The 15,833-nt window shown below is 41.3% G+C and overlaps 2 protein-coding genes across 4 annotated transcripts in view; both read right to left on the reverse strand.

Annotated features, from left to right (window-relative positions):
• fam102ab (family with sequence similarity 102 member Ab) overlaps window positions 1–9,113 on the reverse strand; it is a 34,332-nt gene extending 25,219 nt beyond the window's left edge. The window contains exons 1-2 of one of the 2 annotated variants that reach the window (XM_041811338.1): window positions 8,976–9,113; window positions 8,427–8,694 (exon numbers count right to left, since the gene is read on the reverse strand). In XM_041811338.1, coding sequence (XP_041667272.1) covers window positions 8,427–8,599 — 173 coding nt within the window. In that variant the 5' untranslated portion in view covers window positions 8,600–8,694; window positions 8,976–9,113. Of the gene's footprint in view, window positions 1–8,426; window positions 8,695–8,924 lie in introns of both variants that reach the window. The other variant, XM_041811339.1, reaches the window with a different exon arrangement.
• A 2,205-nt stretch (window positions 9,114–11,318) lies between these two features.
• Window positions 11,319–15,833, reverse strand: naif1 (nuclear apoptosis inducing factor 1). Of its 2 annotated transcripts, XM_041810374.1 has the most exons (4): window positions 15,279–15,833; window positions 14,077–14,118; window positions 11,696–12,104; window positions 11,319–11,639 (listed from the first exon to the last, which is right to left on the reverse strand). In XM_041810374.1, the coding sequence occupies exons 1-4, from the start codon at window positions 15,721–15,723 to the stop codon at window positions 11,612–11,614; spliced, it is 924 nt and encodes a 307-aa protein (XP_041666308.1). In that variant the 5' UTR covers window positions 15,724–15,833; the 3' UTR covers window positions 11,319–11,611. The 2 variants fall into 2 exon arrangements, with proteins under 2 accessions (XP_041666308.1, XP_041666307.1); XM_041810373.1 differs by having other exon boundaries at window positions 11,319–12,104.

Raw genomic sequence — 15,833 nt, forward strand, 5'->3', positions numbered from 1 at the left:
AGGAGGTGAAGCTTTAGTCCATAAAGGAGGAGGCTGGGGTGGAGGAGGTGAAGCTTTAGTCCATAAAGGAGGAGGCTGGGGTGGAGGAGGTGAAGCTTTAGTCCATAAAGGAGGAGGCTGTGGTAGAGGAGACTGATAGTCTCTCTCCTTCACATGTGCTAGTACCTCTGACTCTCCTGGATCCTCTGCTGCTTCAGAGTAAGTGTATGCATGTTAGGTTTAAAGCCTGGGTGTCTGATATGACTGTGTCTGACTCAGCTGCTTCATTTTAACATCTTTACCGGTTAAAATGAATCAATAAAAGAAAGAGCAAAATGAAGCCTATCATCTCCTGATCACTAAGGCTGGTCCGAGCCTACGAAAACAGAAATATTCTTCAGATGCGGACTTGAGTGAACTATCCTGCTGGGACTGACTTTCTGTCTTAATTCAAACTCTCTCTGCTATGCGTCCGTGGTGGGACAGCACTGACAATGCCTGCCTCTTATTATTTGGTTTAGGAGGAATCTGGCCAACAGCGGAGTGTCTGCAGGGAGAGGAAAGATTCATTCTCTGCAGACACATTCAAGAAGAGTGGACTGATTTCTGTGCAAACTTCTCTGGTGCAGATTTGGTCAGTCTTTGTCCTTCTTTAGGGTTTGTCCAACGCTCACACACGTCTGTGTGTCTGCAGACATAAATCCGTGCAGAAGGAGGATGTCTGACAGAAATCTGGGCCTAAAAAGTTCATTAGATTTGATTTAATCAGCCTGTTGGTTCACTTCCTCCTTTCACATTTAAGTCTTTAAGAAAAACCTGTCCTTAAAGAGAAAAGTGCCATGATGTTTCATGAAATGATCTCTGATTGAAGAGGAAACCAAACACTAGGAGATCACATGATCAGGATTGTTTAACCACTGAGGACAGAAATAAATCCATCTTCATCTCTGTTGTTATTTATCTTTATTTTCTATGATTATTTTCTTGTTTTTAGCTACAAACCCTTTCTGTTTTAGTCTCTTATACTCGGGGTTATTATTTATGAGCTCCTGCAGAGACAGCAGCATGAGGCAGACTGCATTCAGCTGGTGCTGATCCTGATTTTAGGCCCGATCTGACCCCCTATGATCATGGGCTGGTATCGGTTATTTGTCTATATCAGTGTTACTCAACCCTACACAACCAAACAGCCAAACTGCTGAAAATTACCTTTGCAAGAGCCACAATCTAAGTGGTGAAAGTGGCAAAAAAGTAGGGAAAAAGTGGTATTTAATGGTAAAAGGTAGCTTAAATGGGCAAAAATTGGATAAAAGTGGCAAAAATTAGAAAAAAAAAGTGGTGTTTAATCACAAAGGTAGATTAAATGGATGAAAAGCTGTGAAAGTGGGGAGAAAATGTGGAAAAAAGGGACAGAAAGTGGCAAAAATGGGTGAGAAGTGACAAAAACTTGAGTTACAGGTGGCAAAAAATGGTCCAAAAGTGGCAAAAATTAGTGAAAAATGACTAAAATGGGCAAAAAGCAGTCAAGAGTGGCAAAAATGGGCAAAAAAAAGGAAGCAAGAGGTACTAAGGGGCAAAGGTTAGCTTAAATGGGCAAAAAGTGGCATGGTGAAAAAGGGCTTGTATAAAATTGCCAAAAGGAGTGGTTAAAATGGGGCGAGGAGAAAGTGGTATTCAATGACAAAAGATAGCTTAAATGGGAGAACTGGGGAGAAAAAATTGTGAAAAAGGGCAAAAATGTGATAAAAGTGTTTAAAAAATGGGTAAAAAATGCAAGTGTCAAAAATTGGCAAAACAGTAGGGAAAGTAGTATTTCTTGCAAAGGGTAGCTAAAATGGATGAGGTGGTGAAAGTGGAGGGAGAAAAATGTGGAAAAAGGGTCAGAAAGGAGGAGGATGGGTGGAGGTGAGGTGAGGCTTTCTCTGCAGACACATTCAAGAAGAGTGGACTGATTTCTGTGCAAACTTCTCTGGTGCAGATTTGGTCAGTCTTTGTCCTTCTTTAGGGTTTGTCCAACGCTCACACACGTCTGTGTGTCTGCAGACATAAATCCGTGCAGAAGGAGGATGTCTGACAGAAATCTGGGCCTAAAAAGTTCATTAGATTTGATTTAATCAGCCTGTTGGTTCACTTCCTCCTTTCACATTTAAGTCTTTAAGAAAAACCTGTCCTTAAAGAGAAAAGTGCCATGATGTTTCATGAAATGATCTCTGATTGAAAAAGGAAACAAGATCATATGATCAGGATTGTTTAACCACTGAGGTCTGAAATAAATCCATCTTCATCTCTGTTGTTATTTATCTTTATTTTCTATGATTATTTTCTTGTTTTTAGCTACAAACCCTTTCTGTTTTAGTCTCTTATACTCGGGGTTATTATTTATGAGCTCCTGCAGAGACAGCAGCATGAGGCAGACTGCATTCAGCTGGTGCTGATCCTGATTTTAGGGTAGCTTAAATGGATGAAAGTGGTAAAAATGGATTAAAAGTGACAACTGCTGAAAATTACCTTTGCAAGAGCCACAATCTAAGTGGTGAAAGTGGCAAAAAAGTAGGGAAAAAGTGGTATTTAATGGTAAAAGGTAGCTTAAATGGGCAAAAATTGGATAAAAGTGGCAAAAATTAGAAAAAAAAAGTGGTGTTTAATCACAAAGGTAGATTAAATGGATGAAAAGCTGTGAAAGTGGGGAGAAAATGTGGAAAAAAGGGACAGAAAGTGGCAAAAATGGGTGAGAAGTGACAAAAACTTGAGTTACAGGTGGCAAAAAATGGTCCAAAAGTGGCAAAAATTAGTGAAAAATGACTAAAATGGGCAAAAAGCAGTCAAGAGTGGCAAAAATGGGCAAAAAAAAGGAAGCAAGAGGTACTAAGGGGCAAAGGTTAGCTTAAATGGGCAAAAAGTGGCAAAAAAATGGTGAAAAAGGGCAAAAAATTGTATAAAATTGCCAAAAAGAAGTGGTTAAAATGGGCAAAGCGAGGAAGAAAGTGGTATTCAATGACAAAAGATAGCTTAAATGGGTGAAATGGGGAGAAAAAATTGTGAAAAAGGGCAAAAATGTGATAAAAGTGTTTAAAAAATGGGTAAAAAATGCAAGTGTCAAAAATTGGCAAAACAGTAGGGGGGAAAGTAGTATTTCTTGCAAAGGGTAGCTAAAATGGATGAAAGTGGTGAAAGTGGGGAGAAAAATGTGGAAAAAAGGGTCAGAAAGTGGTAACAATGGGTGAAAGGTGACAAAAAATGAGTTACAGGTAGCAGAAAATGGTCCAAAAGTGAACAAAAAGTGACTAAAATGGGCAAAAAGCAGTCAAGAGTGGTAGCTTAAATAGGAAAAAAGTGGCAGAAAATGGTGAAAAAGGCAAAAAAATGTATAAAATTGCCAAAAAGAAGTGGTTAAAATGGGCAAAACGAGGAAGAAAGTGGTATTCAATGACTAAAGATAGTTTAAATGGGTGAAATGGGGAGAAAAAAATTGTGAAAAAAGGCAAAATGGAATAAAAGTGTTTAAAAAAAATGGGTAAAAATTGCAAAAAAAGTAACAAAAATTGGCAAAAAAAAAATAGGGAAAAAAAAAGTGGTGGTTAATCACAAAGGGTAGCTTAAATGGATGAAAGTGGTAAAAATGGATTAAAAGTGACAAAAAAATTAGTTACAGGTAGCAAAAAAAAATGGGATAAAAGTAGCAAAAATTGGAAAAAAAATTCAAAAATGGGCAAAAAGCAGGGGGAAAAAGTGGTATTTAATGGTAAAAGGTAGCTTAAATGGGCAAAAATGGGGTAAAAGTGTCAAAAAACAGAAAAAAAAAATAAAAAATGGGCAGAAAAAAAAGGAAACAAGTGGTATTTAATGGTAAAAGGTAGCTTAAATGGGCAAAAATGGGGTAAAAGTGTCAAAAAACAGAAATAAAAAATAAAAAATGGGCAGAAAAAAAAGGAAACAAGTGGTATTTAGTGGCAAAAGGTAGCTTAAATGGGTGAAAAGTGGCAAAAAAATTGAGAAAAAGGGCAAAAATAATTTTAAAAAATTCCCAAAACAAAGTGGCTAAAATTGGCAAAAACAAGGAAGAATGTGGTATTTAATGACAAAAGGTAGCTTCAATGGGGAGAAAATGGTGAAAAAGGACAAAATGGTATAAAAGTTTTTAAAGAATGGGTAAAAATTGCAAAACAAATGTGAAAAATTGGCAAAAAGTAGGGAAAAAATTGGTGTTTACTGGTAAAAGGTAACTTAAAGGGGCAAAAATGGGATAAAAGTGGCAAAAATTGGAAAAAGTGGCAAAAATGAGCAAAAAAGTAGGAAAAAGTGGTAAAAGGTAGCTTAAATGGATAAAAATTAGCAAAAAATGGTGAAAAAGGGCAAAAAGTTTCCTTTTTTTAAGGTTTTCTGGGGGAATAACATTTAAAATAAGACATAAAAAAGCCACACGTTGAGTATCAGTGGTCAGTCATTGTAACGCCGCTCTCTGGCGTGTTTGAGTCTCCTGCGAGAGAAAAATCTCAGAAACGTGAGGAGCAGTGAGCGAACGGTCAGTGGTAAGAGAGTTTGGTGATTTGCATGCAGGTAAATGTGCCGAGGTCTGCAGGGTTCAGTGAGAACTGTCGGCTCAGTTATCCACTCAGAATGTTAAAACCTCAGGTCAAAGGTCACAGAACATCTAATCAGCAGTGCGAAGAGCCTGACAGTTTCGGTTTTCATTTTCTGTGTTTGCTTTCTCCCGTTCTGGATAATTGTGTCTTCTTAAACTCTGTTTTATTTCATTCATGTCTTTATTGAGTCTGGAGGCTTTATGTCCTGTTACAAATCCATCATGACTGCAGACTGGAGTTTAACCCGGGACACGCTCAGCTTTGTATCTATGCTGAGAACGTGTTCAGAATAGTGTGAAAGCACATGTTCATGATGAAAATGTCGTCTATGTTTTCTTCTACATCACAGGGGGACCGCGGTCGATCGGTGAGCTGAACTGTGAGCTCCAGACCACGTTGCTCCCTTTCAAGTCAGTCTTTGCAAAACCACAACACTCGTCCAGGCTGTGGCGTGTGCCAGAAGCACCACGCCACTCTGCACGGTCTGTTAGCAGTCGAGGACGCCGCCAACATGTTTCAAACAGGAACAAGTCAACACAAAGCATCCAGCCAGCTTCATAACGCACAGATTCCTGGCTGTGAATCTCATCACTGCAGCAACATCACATCTTCTCCTGAGGCCAAAGTTAGTCAGCCACAACGCTACAGACGGAGAGAAGTTCACCTCTGAGATTTTATTAGACACCACACAACAACAAAAACAACCTTTGGACTCCAATAAACTCACTGCAGATGTCCCCAAACCAGAATTTGACATTTCAGTGAGAGCAAATGTAGACAGAAACATAACAGAAACAGATGTTACACAAAAACATCTGGTAGGAAGTCGTTTGGTCACCTTAAGGTCCTTGGATTATGAAACATGAGCAGGTTTCTAAAAGCAAAGAGTCAGAAATGTGAACTCTAGTGAGCTCAACACCTTTATAAACACGCTGACTTCCTACTGATAGCATTGAAAGTCTGCTGTTGTTAGTTTGTGTGAACTAACTCTTTGATTATGTAAGAATTAGCTCTGACATCCCAGTTAAAAGGCTGAGAAACCACACACCCTGGTCCGTTTCTACACCCTCTTTATAATCACAGATAATAACTGCTCTGTGAGTCAGCCGTGGAGAAATGTTGAGGCTGGTCTGCAGGTTCAAAGACTATCAGACAAACCTTAAAGACCACACCAAAGAGTTCACAAGTTTCAACACCTCCAGAGCCAGCATTCATAGCCTGACTGATTTCTGACATTTGCATGTGGCTGTGTGTTTTTCTTCAGCGAAGAAATCAACTCACAAAACTCTAAAGCCATCTGTGAGTAGATTCATTCAACCATCCACTCCAGCACACGAGAGTCGCTGGTAGAATATATGGTGAAGTGTCAGATGTTGTCAGCCATCATTGCACATGTGCGACCGGCAGAATCGGGGCTCGATTAGTCTCCCTGCCTGTCACCCCGGTGATGTCATTTCAACGTTTTTCGCCTCATACCCAAGGACTCGAGTTTATACGTGTAGAAATCACATTCGTATTCATGACTACTCATAGCTTTCAGATTCATACTCACATAAAAACACTCATAATTTGCTGACTCATATATACAAAACCTTTTTTTAGGGGGTACAAAGCATTTATTTAGACACAAAGTTTTCAAACACGGATACAAATAGGTCATTCCCACCAAGCGGTCCGGCTCAGTTTGGTGCAGTACGGCACGCTTTTTTTGGCGTTTCCATAGAGAAAGGGTGCCAAAAAAACGACCCGTACCGTCCCACTTTTCTGCACCCTTCCGTAGGGGTATCAATCTTACCTAACCGTACCAAAAAGTTGGAGCTACACACACAACAATAGGGGCTGCACTGACGTCATGTCAGCGCGCGACTCAGCTGCTCGCCTCCAGGCTTCAAACACGGAAGTCTGTGCTGTGAGAAGCGGGTGAAAACCAGAGAAAAATGGACTAATATCTGCCTAAATGGGAAATATTTGGACTCAACGGAGATCCAGACTGTTTCCTAGTCTATGGATGTTGGTATCTGACCACAAATCAAGTTTGCTGACGTTTATCTGGATGATTTTAAGAACACAAAGCAGAGCCCAAAGGCTCACATCAGCCTGATCCATCCGCGATGGATGAGAAACTAAATGAATGCAGACGTTTGGTGAATACGAAGCCTTTGAACAGTTCATTCTCATCAGTAACTAGTTATTAATCTACGTCTTATGTTAGATAACCTGTGAAAACATCACTCTGTGGTTGTTGAACGGGCTCGAAAAACTTCAGGCTGCAGACTATTTTACAACGAGATCAGCGCACCCCAGATTTCTGACTTAATCTAGCTTGATTTACCAGCTGAACTTTTACTTTATTTTTAATGCGGCGAATTCTCACAGTACAGCTCTAAACTTTCATATTTTGTTGTATAAACTGTTCTAGACTAGAAATATTCACATATTAACGTAGCGTTACGACTCAAACCATCTCTGTACACATATTCCATCAGCTGAGGAGCTGTACTGACAGCGGTTAACATCATTAAGATGTAGTTATTTTTTTAAAAGCACTTTCAGCTGAAATAAAGCTGTTTACTGCTTATTCCTGACTGACTTCTGTCACTCATCCTCTCTATATCTCTGCTGCTGCAACAGCTGACTCGGGCTGTCTGTGACTTTACATGCATGCTTTTACAGCCCCGCCCACCAAGTGAGAGCACGGGTGTCTGTGGAAACACTAACTATTTGGGGGTTTAGCGTACCAAACCATACCAAACCGAACTGAATCAAACCGGACCCCCGATGGAAACACGGCTATAGAGTCAAAGTTATGCATACAGACTTTTGACAGCGATGGTGCACCATAGAATACGCTCTGTTAAATACACAACCCGCAAAAACAGCCAGTAGGTGGCAGCAGAGGCTAACGTGCATGGTGCAGCGCTCACTTCAGATCAAAACAAACTGCCGGTCACGTGGATGAGAAAGTCTAACAGCTGCCAGCGAGATCTGATTTGAAGTGTGTTGCTTTACCCTAAAAAACAGCCGTAGCTGTTATTCTGTTAAACAAAGACCAGCTGCTGTAGTGGACGCTGCGTTTCTTATCAAAAATCAATATGTCTCAGCGCGCTGGTAGTCGAGTGGTTAAGGCGTGCGCCATATACGCAGGTGACCTGGGTTCAAATCTGGCCCGTGGCACTGTTTCCTGCATGTCTCTCCCCACTCTCTTCCCTGTTTCCGACTCTATCCACTGTCCTATCCAATAAAGGCCAAAAATAAATCTTTAAAAAAAAAAAATCAACATGTCTTGTGTCCAGATTGTATCCTGAAGCGGTGAAAAATACCCAGCCCTAGATATAAGCCGCTTTGACTTTGAAACATGTACAGAATAAGGCAGTGATGATGACTACTCAGAGAGAAGAGTGTGGTGCTTTAAAGCTGATATAGATCTGTTTTAAACACGCCACTCCCATCATACTCCTGCATTTACTTACTTGTGCAAAAATCCACTTAAATAAAGACTGAACACATAAACTGGCTGATCAGCAGCTTTATCAGTCATGGGTGAAACATGTTGGCCAGTTCCCAGGGTGGAGCAACACAACATCAGTACAGCCTTTCCCAGGAGACATGAGGGTGAAATACTGCCTCACACATGCAGTTTGGTTCCTGTTTAAAACCAGAGCTCTATCTCCTCAATCTGAGGACGAAACTACCAACAAAGACGTGCCAGCTATTCAGAGCTCTATGTCAGAGACTAGTGGTGCTTAAAGAGTAGAAAAATTAACTTTATACTCCACTACTGCAGAGAAAAAGCCCCATAGCAGCTCTTTACCACGGAGCAGGTGACTGCAGACAACAAGGAAGTGCCCAGGTGTTCTGACATACCTGGAGGACAGGATGGCAAAGTCCCCTCCATCCATGAGGCGGATCTTACAGAAAAGGACTCCGTTAACAAAAGGCACAGCTGTCAGCTCCTCTAAGGTGAAAGACACCTGGAACTTAAACTTCTTCTTCTTCATGAGGAAAGTCATGGAGCCCAGCTGCTGCAGGGTGCTCATGGTTCTCAAAAAACACGGGACAGTCCGGGTTCACAGTGGGGGGTTACAATCCGCTTTGGCTTCGAGGTGAATCATGTTTGGAGAGATCTTTGGCCCTGGAAGTCACAAAAACAGACATTTTTTAAAGCTGTAAGCTTTGAAAACACGTGAATGCATTATTTAGAGCTACAGGAATCCTGCATGATAGGGCTTTCCTCCTAAATCACTCCAAACACACGATAATAAAGGAATATTCTTCCTGTTTGAGCTTCTGTTTCCATAAATCCGTGAGTTTGCTCCAACATTATCGGCCCTTCTCTCAGACAGCTGCCACGCAAACACTCACCCCGACTCTCTCTCCTCAAACTTTCTCGTAGAAACTTCCAGACTAACTCACGGTTCAGTCCGGCTTTGGCTGCTCATCCTCGGTGAAACAGACGAGCGGAGACCCGCTGCACAGATCCGGACTGAGACTTCTGACAGGTTTTCTCAGCTTGACTTCATCCTGAGCCAGTTTTCCCTCCCCAACGGAGAGTTCAAGAGTCACTCCGGCAGTCACAGAGGGGCCGTGAACGCACCATGGGGAAGCTAGGGACCGTCAACAAAGTGTCAGCAGGGGTAGGAGTGGGAAAATCAACGAAAAGCTAATAATAGAAATTTTAATCATTTATAAGGGGTGAACAAATTCAGTTTATGATCGTTTCAGCATAAAGACCATGCAAACATGGAGGGAACTATATATCCTTAATTGTACTGTTAAAAAAATAATTGTTTTACACCAACATGCCAGGACTACATAGTGGATTTAGATTCTGAAGCAGAACTGGACCCCTGAAAACCCCCAGTGAGTGGGCCCTTTCCAGCTGTGATTCATTAGCATATTAATACTGGGTCAGAGCACTGGTGCTAGCATGCTGGCTAACAGTTAGCTCATTTTGGAGTTGAAAAGTATGTGAGGCTATCGCTAGGTTATGATAGTCAGATAACCCATTCACACCACTCTTTAACCGCTTTTCTTCACTGTTTCTGCTGATTTTTTCCCCACATTTTAGCTCATTTTGCCACTTTTTAACCACTTCCACCATTTCCCACACATTTTGCCTTTCTTTACCCATTTTTTCTCCACTTTAGCCACTTTTCCAGCACTTTCCGAACCATGTTTCCCCTTTGTGCCTATTTTGACCAATTTTTGCCGCTTTTCACCATTTCTCACACATTTTGCCTTTCTTTGCCAATTTCTTCCACTTCGAGCCAACTTTAGCTGCTTTTTAAAGACTTTCCCGTATTTTTCTTTAACCATGTTGCCCCTTTGTGCCTGTCTTGACACATTTTTACCACCTTTTAGCCACTTTTCACCATTTTCCTGCCCATTTTTGCCTTTCTTTACCATTCCTTGACCCAGTTTTATACACTTTGCCTCAGTTTCTTGCCCATATTTTCGATTTTTTAGCCCACTTTAGCCACTTTTTCTGTACTTTCCCGTATTTTTTTCAACCACATTACCCCTTTGTGCCTGTCTTGACCCATTTTTTTTGCCACATTTTAGCCACTTTTCACCATTTTTGTTCCCATTTTTGCTGTTCTTTACTATTCTTTGACCCAGTTTTATACACTTTGCCCCGGTTTCCTGCCCATATTTTCCACTTTTGGCCCACTTTAGCCACTTTTTCTGTACTTTCCAGCACTTTAAGAACTATGTTTCCCCTTTGTGCCTATTTTGACCCACTTTTGACCATTTCCCACACATTTTGCCTTTCTTTGCTAATTTCTTCCACTTTCAGCCCACTTTAGCCACTTTTTAAGTACTTTCCTGTATTTTTCTTAACCATGTTGCCCTTTTGTGCCTGTCTTGACCCATTTTTGCCACCTTTTAGCCACTGTACAATTTTCCTGCCCATTTGCTGCTCTTTTCCTTCCTTGACACAATTTTGGCTCTTTTAACCCATTTTATTTTTTTCTTTGTCCCATTATTTCATTATCTTTCCCTTGGTTATTTCAGTTCCCTGGCATCCTGACATGTGTGCACATCGTGTCTTAGCTATGAAGTCTAACATTATTCACAGCTGATGAATTAACTACCAGGCCGTCTGCTTCCTCGCTTCTCAGCTCTGATCCTCTCAGCCTGTGTCTGAACAGGACACACCTGGTGTTCTTTATAATGATGTATGTGTGCTTTAGCTAAAATGAGTTTGAGAATATTTGCATATGTCTGCAAGAATCCAATATTGTGCCCCCCTGAGAGCAGATGCTCTCCTATTGGTTGGTGTGAGGTTGTACATTCATGACTTCAGGTCAGGGCGTCGGAGTAGACCCACGATGCATGAGCAATTCTGACAAGCCAGCCTTGTCCAATCAGGTTGTGGGCCATCCTTGATTAGGTCACGCAACGATGCATCTGGGTCAAAGTCTCTAAACTTGTGCAGTCTGATCTGGCCGCTACTTGTGATGGAGTGTAATTATGCTCTGACATCAGCTGCATGTCCTGTCGCCCACCTCTCAATTTTACTGTGGTTTAGTCAGAGTTTCACCACTCCCACTTCACATTTCATTAGTGTTTTGACTGATAGTCCCCTGGCTGTGAATTATAAACAGCACATTTAACTGGATTTCTTTATTGCTGTCATCAATTATCGCACACTTGTAAAAGAATCAGCCCTCTGCTGCTCCATCACTGGTGAATCCTGGTAACTACTGCCCTCTTGTGGTTGGTTACTAGTAACACAGCCTGCAGAGAGCTCAGGACTTTTCCTCAAACTTTATTGAGCTGTGAGGACGTGACGCACACAAGGTCTGCTCTTAAAAACAGGACAGATACTGCTGGGTGAGTGGAGACTAAAATAAATGTGCATCATTAAAAACATGATTGAAATCAACAGTATTAAATAACAAAAAACACTACTGTGAGCGTCCGTGAGCATCCAAATCATAAAACAAAGTCAGATCCTGTACATGCTCTCTCTAAGGCAACTTCTGATGAGTCCTGACACACAGAGTCACTGCGTCTCGTCTGGCTGTGGAGCCGGCGGCGGCGTTTTAGCTCGGTTCTGCTCTTCTGTGGTTCCTGCAGAGCTGCTGGAGTTTGCCGGAGCGGCTTCAGTCCCGCTCTGCAGGAACTTCCTGAGGTCTTTGAGCGCCGGTCGGAGCATCTGAACCAGAGCGAGCAGAGCGGCCTGCATCCCCTCCAGAGCCTGAGCCTGCCTCTCCTGAGCGAACGCCTGAGCCTCCTGGGAGCGCCGCATCAGCTGCAGCAGCTCGTTCTGGCCCTCCAGGTGCTGGGCGATCTGGCGGATGTGGACGTTGGTGACTCTCTGCTCCTGCAGCAGGCGGGCCGAGTTCAGGGCGATGCGGCTCTTCAGCTCCTGAGGTTTGGCCTGGCCCTGGGGCGGGGGCGGGGACGCTGAGGACGACGCGAGCATTTCCACCGGAGCCTCGACGGCCGCCACCACGGTGGGGGTGGAGTCACCAACGGTGGTGGTACAGTACTCCACCACGCCGCCGTCCTCCAGGGTGGTGTACATGGTGTCAGCTGGAGACAGGGCAGGATGGAGAGTCTTAAATAGAGCTGGGCAATTCAGCAGGTTTAAGTATCATGGAACCATCATGAAAACGAGATAACTGAGATTTAACAGCCACTGTTCCTTTACAGCCCAGCCTGTGCTCTGCCTCCCACCAAAACAGCTCTCACTTTTATTTAAGTGAGGAGCAGAGAGAGCCCTAGCAAGTTATTCTGAGTTTTATAGACCAGGATTGTCCTTCGGCTTAGGTCACTTTAACCAAAGTAACGGTACTTTTACCGGAGAACAGCAGTCACGTACCCCCATCATAGTATCATTAGAGTAATGCTGCAGCTGCTCTGCCCGCTAAAGGAGTCTTCTCACTGATGTTTCACTCATTTTAACCCTCAGCCATCACTTTAATTTACCACCCTTTAAAGCCATCAAGGACAAAAATGTCCACTTCCCAAAACTGCTATGAAAACTTAACAGATTCATATTTTTTCTGCTTTTTTTTTGCATGAATCTCTGAAACAACTTCAGCTGTGCTAAAAACGACCAAACATTCAATCATTTTGAGGATTTTAACCCTTTAAATGCCAGTTTGATTACTTAAAGATCAAAAAATGTGGTTTGAATGGGAGTCAATGGGACGTTTTTGTCCTTAATGACTGGAAAGGGTAGTAAATTTCAAATCAGATGCTACACAAAAACTAATAATGCATGAAAGTCAGTATTTTGGCTAATGTTTGACATACCCAGGACTGATTTACAGACACACACCCCACCCCCATACATTAGTTATCTGGAAAATAATTACTGTTTTGTGTGTTTTTTTAGAAAAAATATGACCATCCTGTAATCAAACTGGCATTTCAAGGGTTAAAATCCTCAAAATTATTAATTATTTGATTGTTTTGATTAGAACTGAAGCTGATTGAAAGATCTGACCCAAAAAAACAGGAAAAAAACACTAATGTATGCTATTTTTATTGTCCTTTTTGGAAGCGGACGTTTTCGTCCTTAATGACTCTAAAGGGTAGTAAATTTTAAATCTGATGCTACACAAAAACTAAAAAAGCATCAAAGTCAATATTTTGGCTAATCACTGACATGTCAGAGCTGGATTAAGAAATAATGCCCCAGCCATCCAACATTTGGTTTAAGGAAGATTTCACTTTTTTCCCCTTGTTTTCATTAAAAACAACATTGACTTTATGTAATTAAACTGGCATTTAAAGGGTTAAAATGCTCAAAATGATTGAATGTTTGGTAGTTTTAAGCACAGCTGAAGTTGTTCAAGAGATTTATGCAAAAAAAGCAGAGAAATATGAATCTTTAAAGTTTTTATAGCAGTGTTTTGGAAGTGGACATTTTTGTCCTTAATGGCTTTAAAGGGTAGTAAATTTGTTTCACAGTGTTCCCCTGACCTATCAGAGCAATTCAAATTTGAATTCAAAAATTTGCTTAGAAAGGAACTTTGTTGCAAAAAATGAGACCACACGCACTAACACAGCCAACATGGTGAGCAGAGAATGAGGAAAAATTAGACCAAATGGACAAAAATGCCCCTATTGATGCCTGAGGGTTGAGTCCAAGATAGTTAAACAAGGCCTGCATACTGGTGTGAGACTGTAGTAACTGTGCAAAAATCTTTAATTCTTTCAGTCTGACACTCAGAATGCAGGAAAATGCTGCATGGATTTGCAGTGCAGCAAATGTTTGCATGGACAGAACAGAACAAACTGGCTAAAACATTAAAAATGAGCAAAAGTTTGGATCATTGGTGCTCTAACTCCCACTGATCTTACCTGAGAAACAAGATCCTGAATACTGTAATAGTAAATATTTCTTGATTTTCATGTCAAACCTCGTCTCATGGTGCTGCTAGTTAAAATTAAGTGGCTGGTAAGAAACGTGAGTGGCCGGTAGATTTTTGAATCCAGCAGCCAAAGTGACAGTTCATTTCCAACCCTGTTACAGAGTATTTTTACAGAAACGTACCATTTTTTGCGTCATCACACACTGTGGCAGCAGCTGGCAGAGCTGAGAAATAGAAACAAAAAGAGCAAAAAGATGACAAAGAAAAAGGGAGAAAAATGTCAAATAGAGCTGGATTATAAAAGTAAAAAATGTAAATAATCTTCACCTTTCATTCAATGTCTTACAGTTTCAACAATTGTTTCTGCATTTTTTTATAAAAATTTCCCCCCAAAAAACAAATGTTTCTGAGTTTTATTGAACATTTCTTCAGTTCACTAGATGCTGCAGCATTTTATGAAAAGTTTTAGCATTTCAAAAATTGTTTTTGTATTTCATTAAAGTCCCTGTAAAGTGATGCAAAATAAAAATCTGTATTTAGGTTTGTTGTTCGACAGGCAACTGTGTTCTGGACCACCAGGCCAAATTTCAGTTATTAAAAACATTTCTAAGTTTATAAATTAAGTTTCATAATCATAAAAAAAATTAGCCGGTAAATCTGCTTTTGGATGGTGTGGGTGTGTCCGTTGAATGAGCAGAAGCCACGCCCACTGACGAGGAATACAATCCTCTCAAATAAAGAAAAGCTTCTGATCAGAGCTCAGCTGCCTGACTCTGTGCCAGGGCAGAGACAGAGGTTAGGGATTATATTTACTGTTTTCTGGTACAAATCTGTTACACTTTAAAGGCCACCGTAGCTGATAGGTTAGAGAAGTTTACCTCACGATGAACAGAAACACAGCATTTAACGGACTGTTAGCTTTCACTTTGTGAGCTCTGCAGATGGACCCAGGAGAAAATATTATTCATATTTATTCTTATTAATCAGGTGTTTATGTCACTCAGTCAGACAGAGGACTATGGAGAATATTAGTAACATTTCTCTTTTTAATCAGGCATTAATGTCTCTTAGTCAGACTGACTGACATATATAATAGCATTATTATTTTATTCATTAATAAGGTGTTAATGCCTCTCAGACAGAGAGTGTTGCAAAGAATATCTCTAATATTTTCATTATATGTCAGGTGTTTAAGTCTCTCTGACAGACAGAGTGTTGTAAAGAATAATATAATATTTATTTTTATTAATTAAGAGTTTATACCTCTCAGTCAGACAGTGCTGTCAAAGCTAATATATTTATTCTCATTAATTTCATGTTTAAGTCTCTCAGTGTTGTGATGATGTTCTGAGCATGCTCAGTGTGCAGTCTTGACTCTACTTACTCTCTGTCAGAGTGACGGTGCTGCTGGCGTTCACGGACACAGGTAGGGTGATCTCAGCATCAGAGTCTCCAGCAGGTAAGCTGATGATGGTGGCCTCTCCCAGAAGGTTACAGATCCGCTGCTGCATCGCCGTTAGGATGACGTGAACCGGGGTGCAGTCCGAGGAGTTCCCCTCGATGGCAGCCCGAGCCTGGGCCACCTTCCTGCGGACCTCGGTCTTCATGTCGGACCACTTCTTCTTGACCTCGGGCAGCTCTCTGGGACAGGTGGTGACGGCGTTCACCTTCTTCAGGATGTCTGCCCACGCGTTATTCTTGGCCATGTGAGTGACTCCAGCATTGAAATGGTTAACCAGAGTGTGCTTTTGTTTCTCTATTTCCTCCACTATTATTTCCACCTCTCGCTCCGAGAAATTCATTTTACGCTTTTTGGCGGCCGATGCCATAACTGCACTAATTCCTCTTTTGGAGCTGTAATTGTGCGTATTGTACGCAAAAATAGTAAGATTTACTTAACTGATGTGCGCAACGTAATGGCTTCCAGAATCGGCTTTCT

This window comes from Cheilinus undulatus, linkage group 17, assembly GCF_018320785.1.
Source record: "Cheilinus undulatus linkage group 17, ASM1832078v1, whole genome shotgun sequence".
Classification (NCBI taxonomy): Eukaryota; Metazoa; Chordata; class Actinopteri; order Labriformes; family Labridae; genus Cheilinus; species Cheilinus undulatus.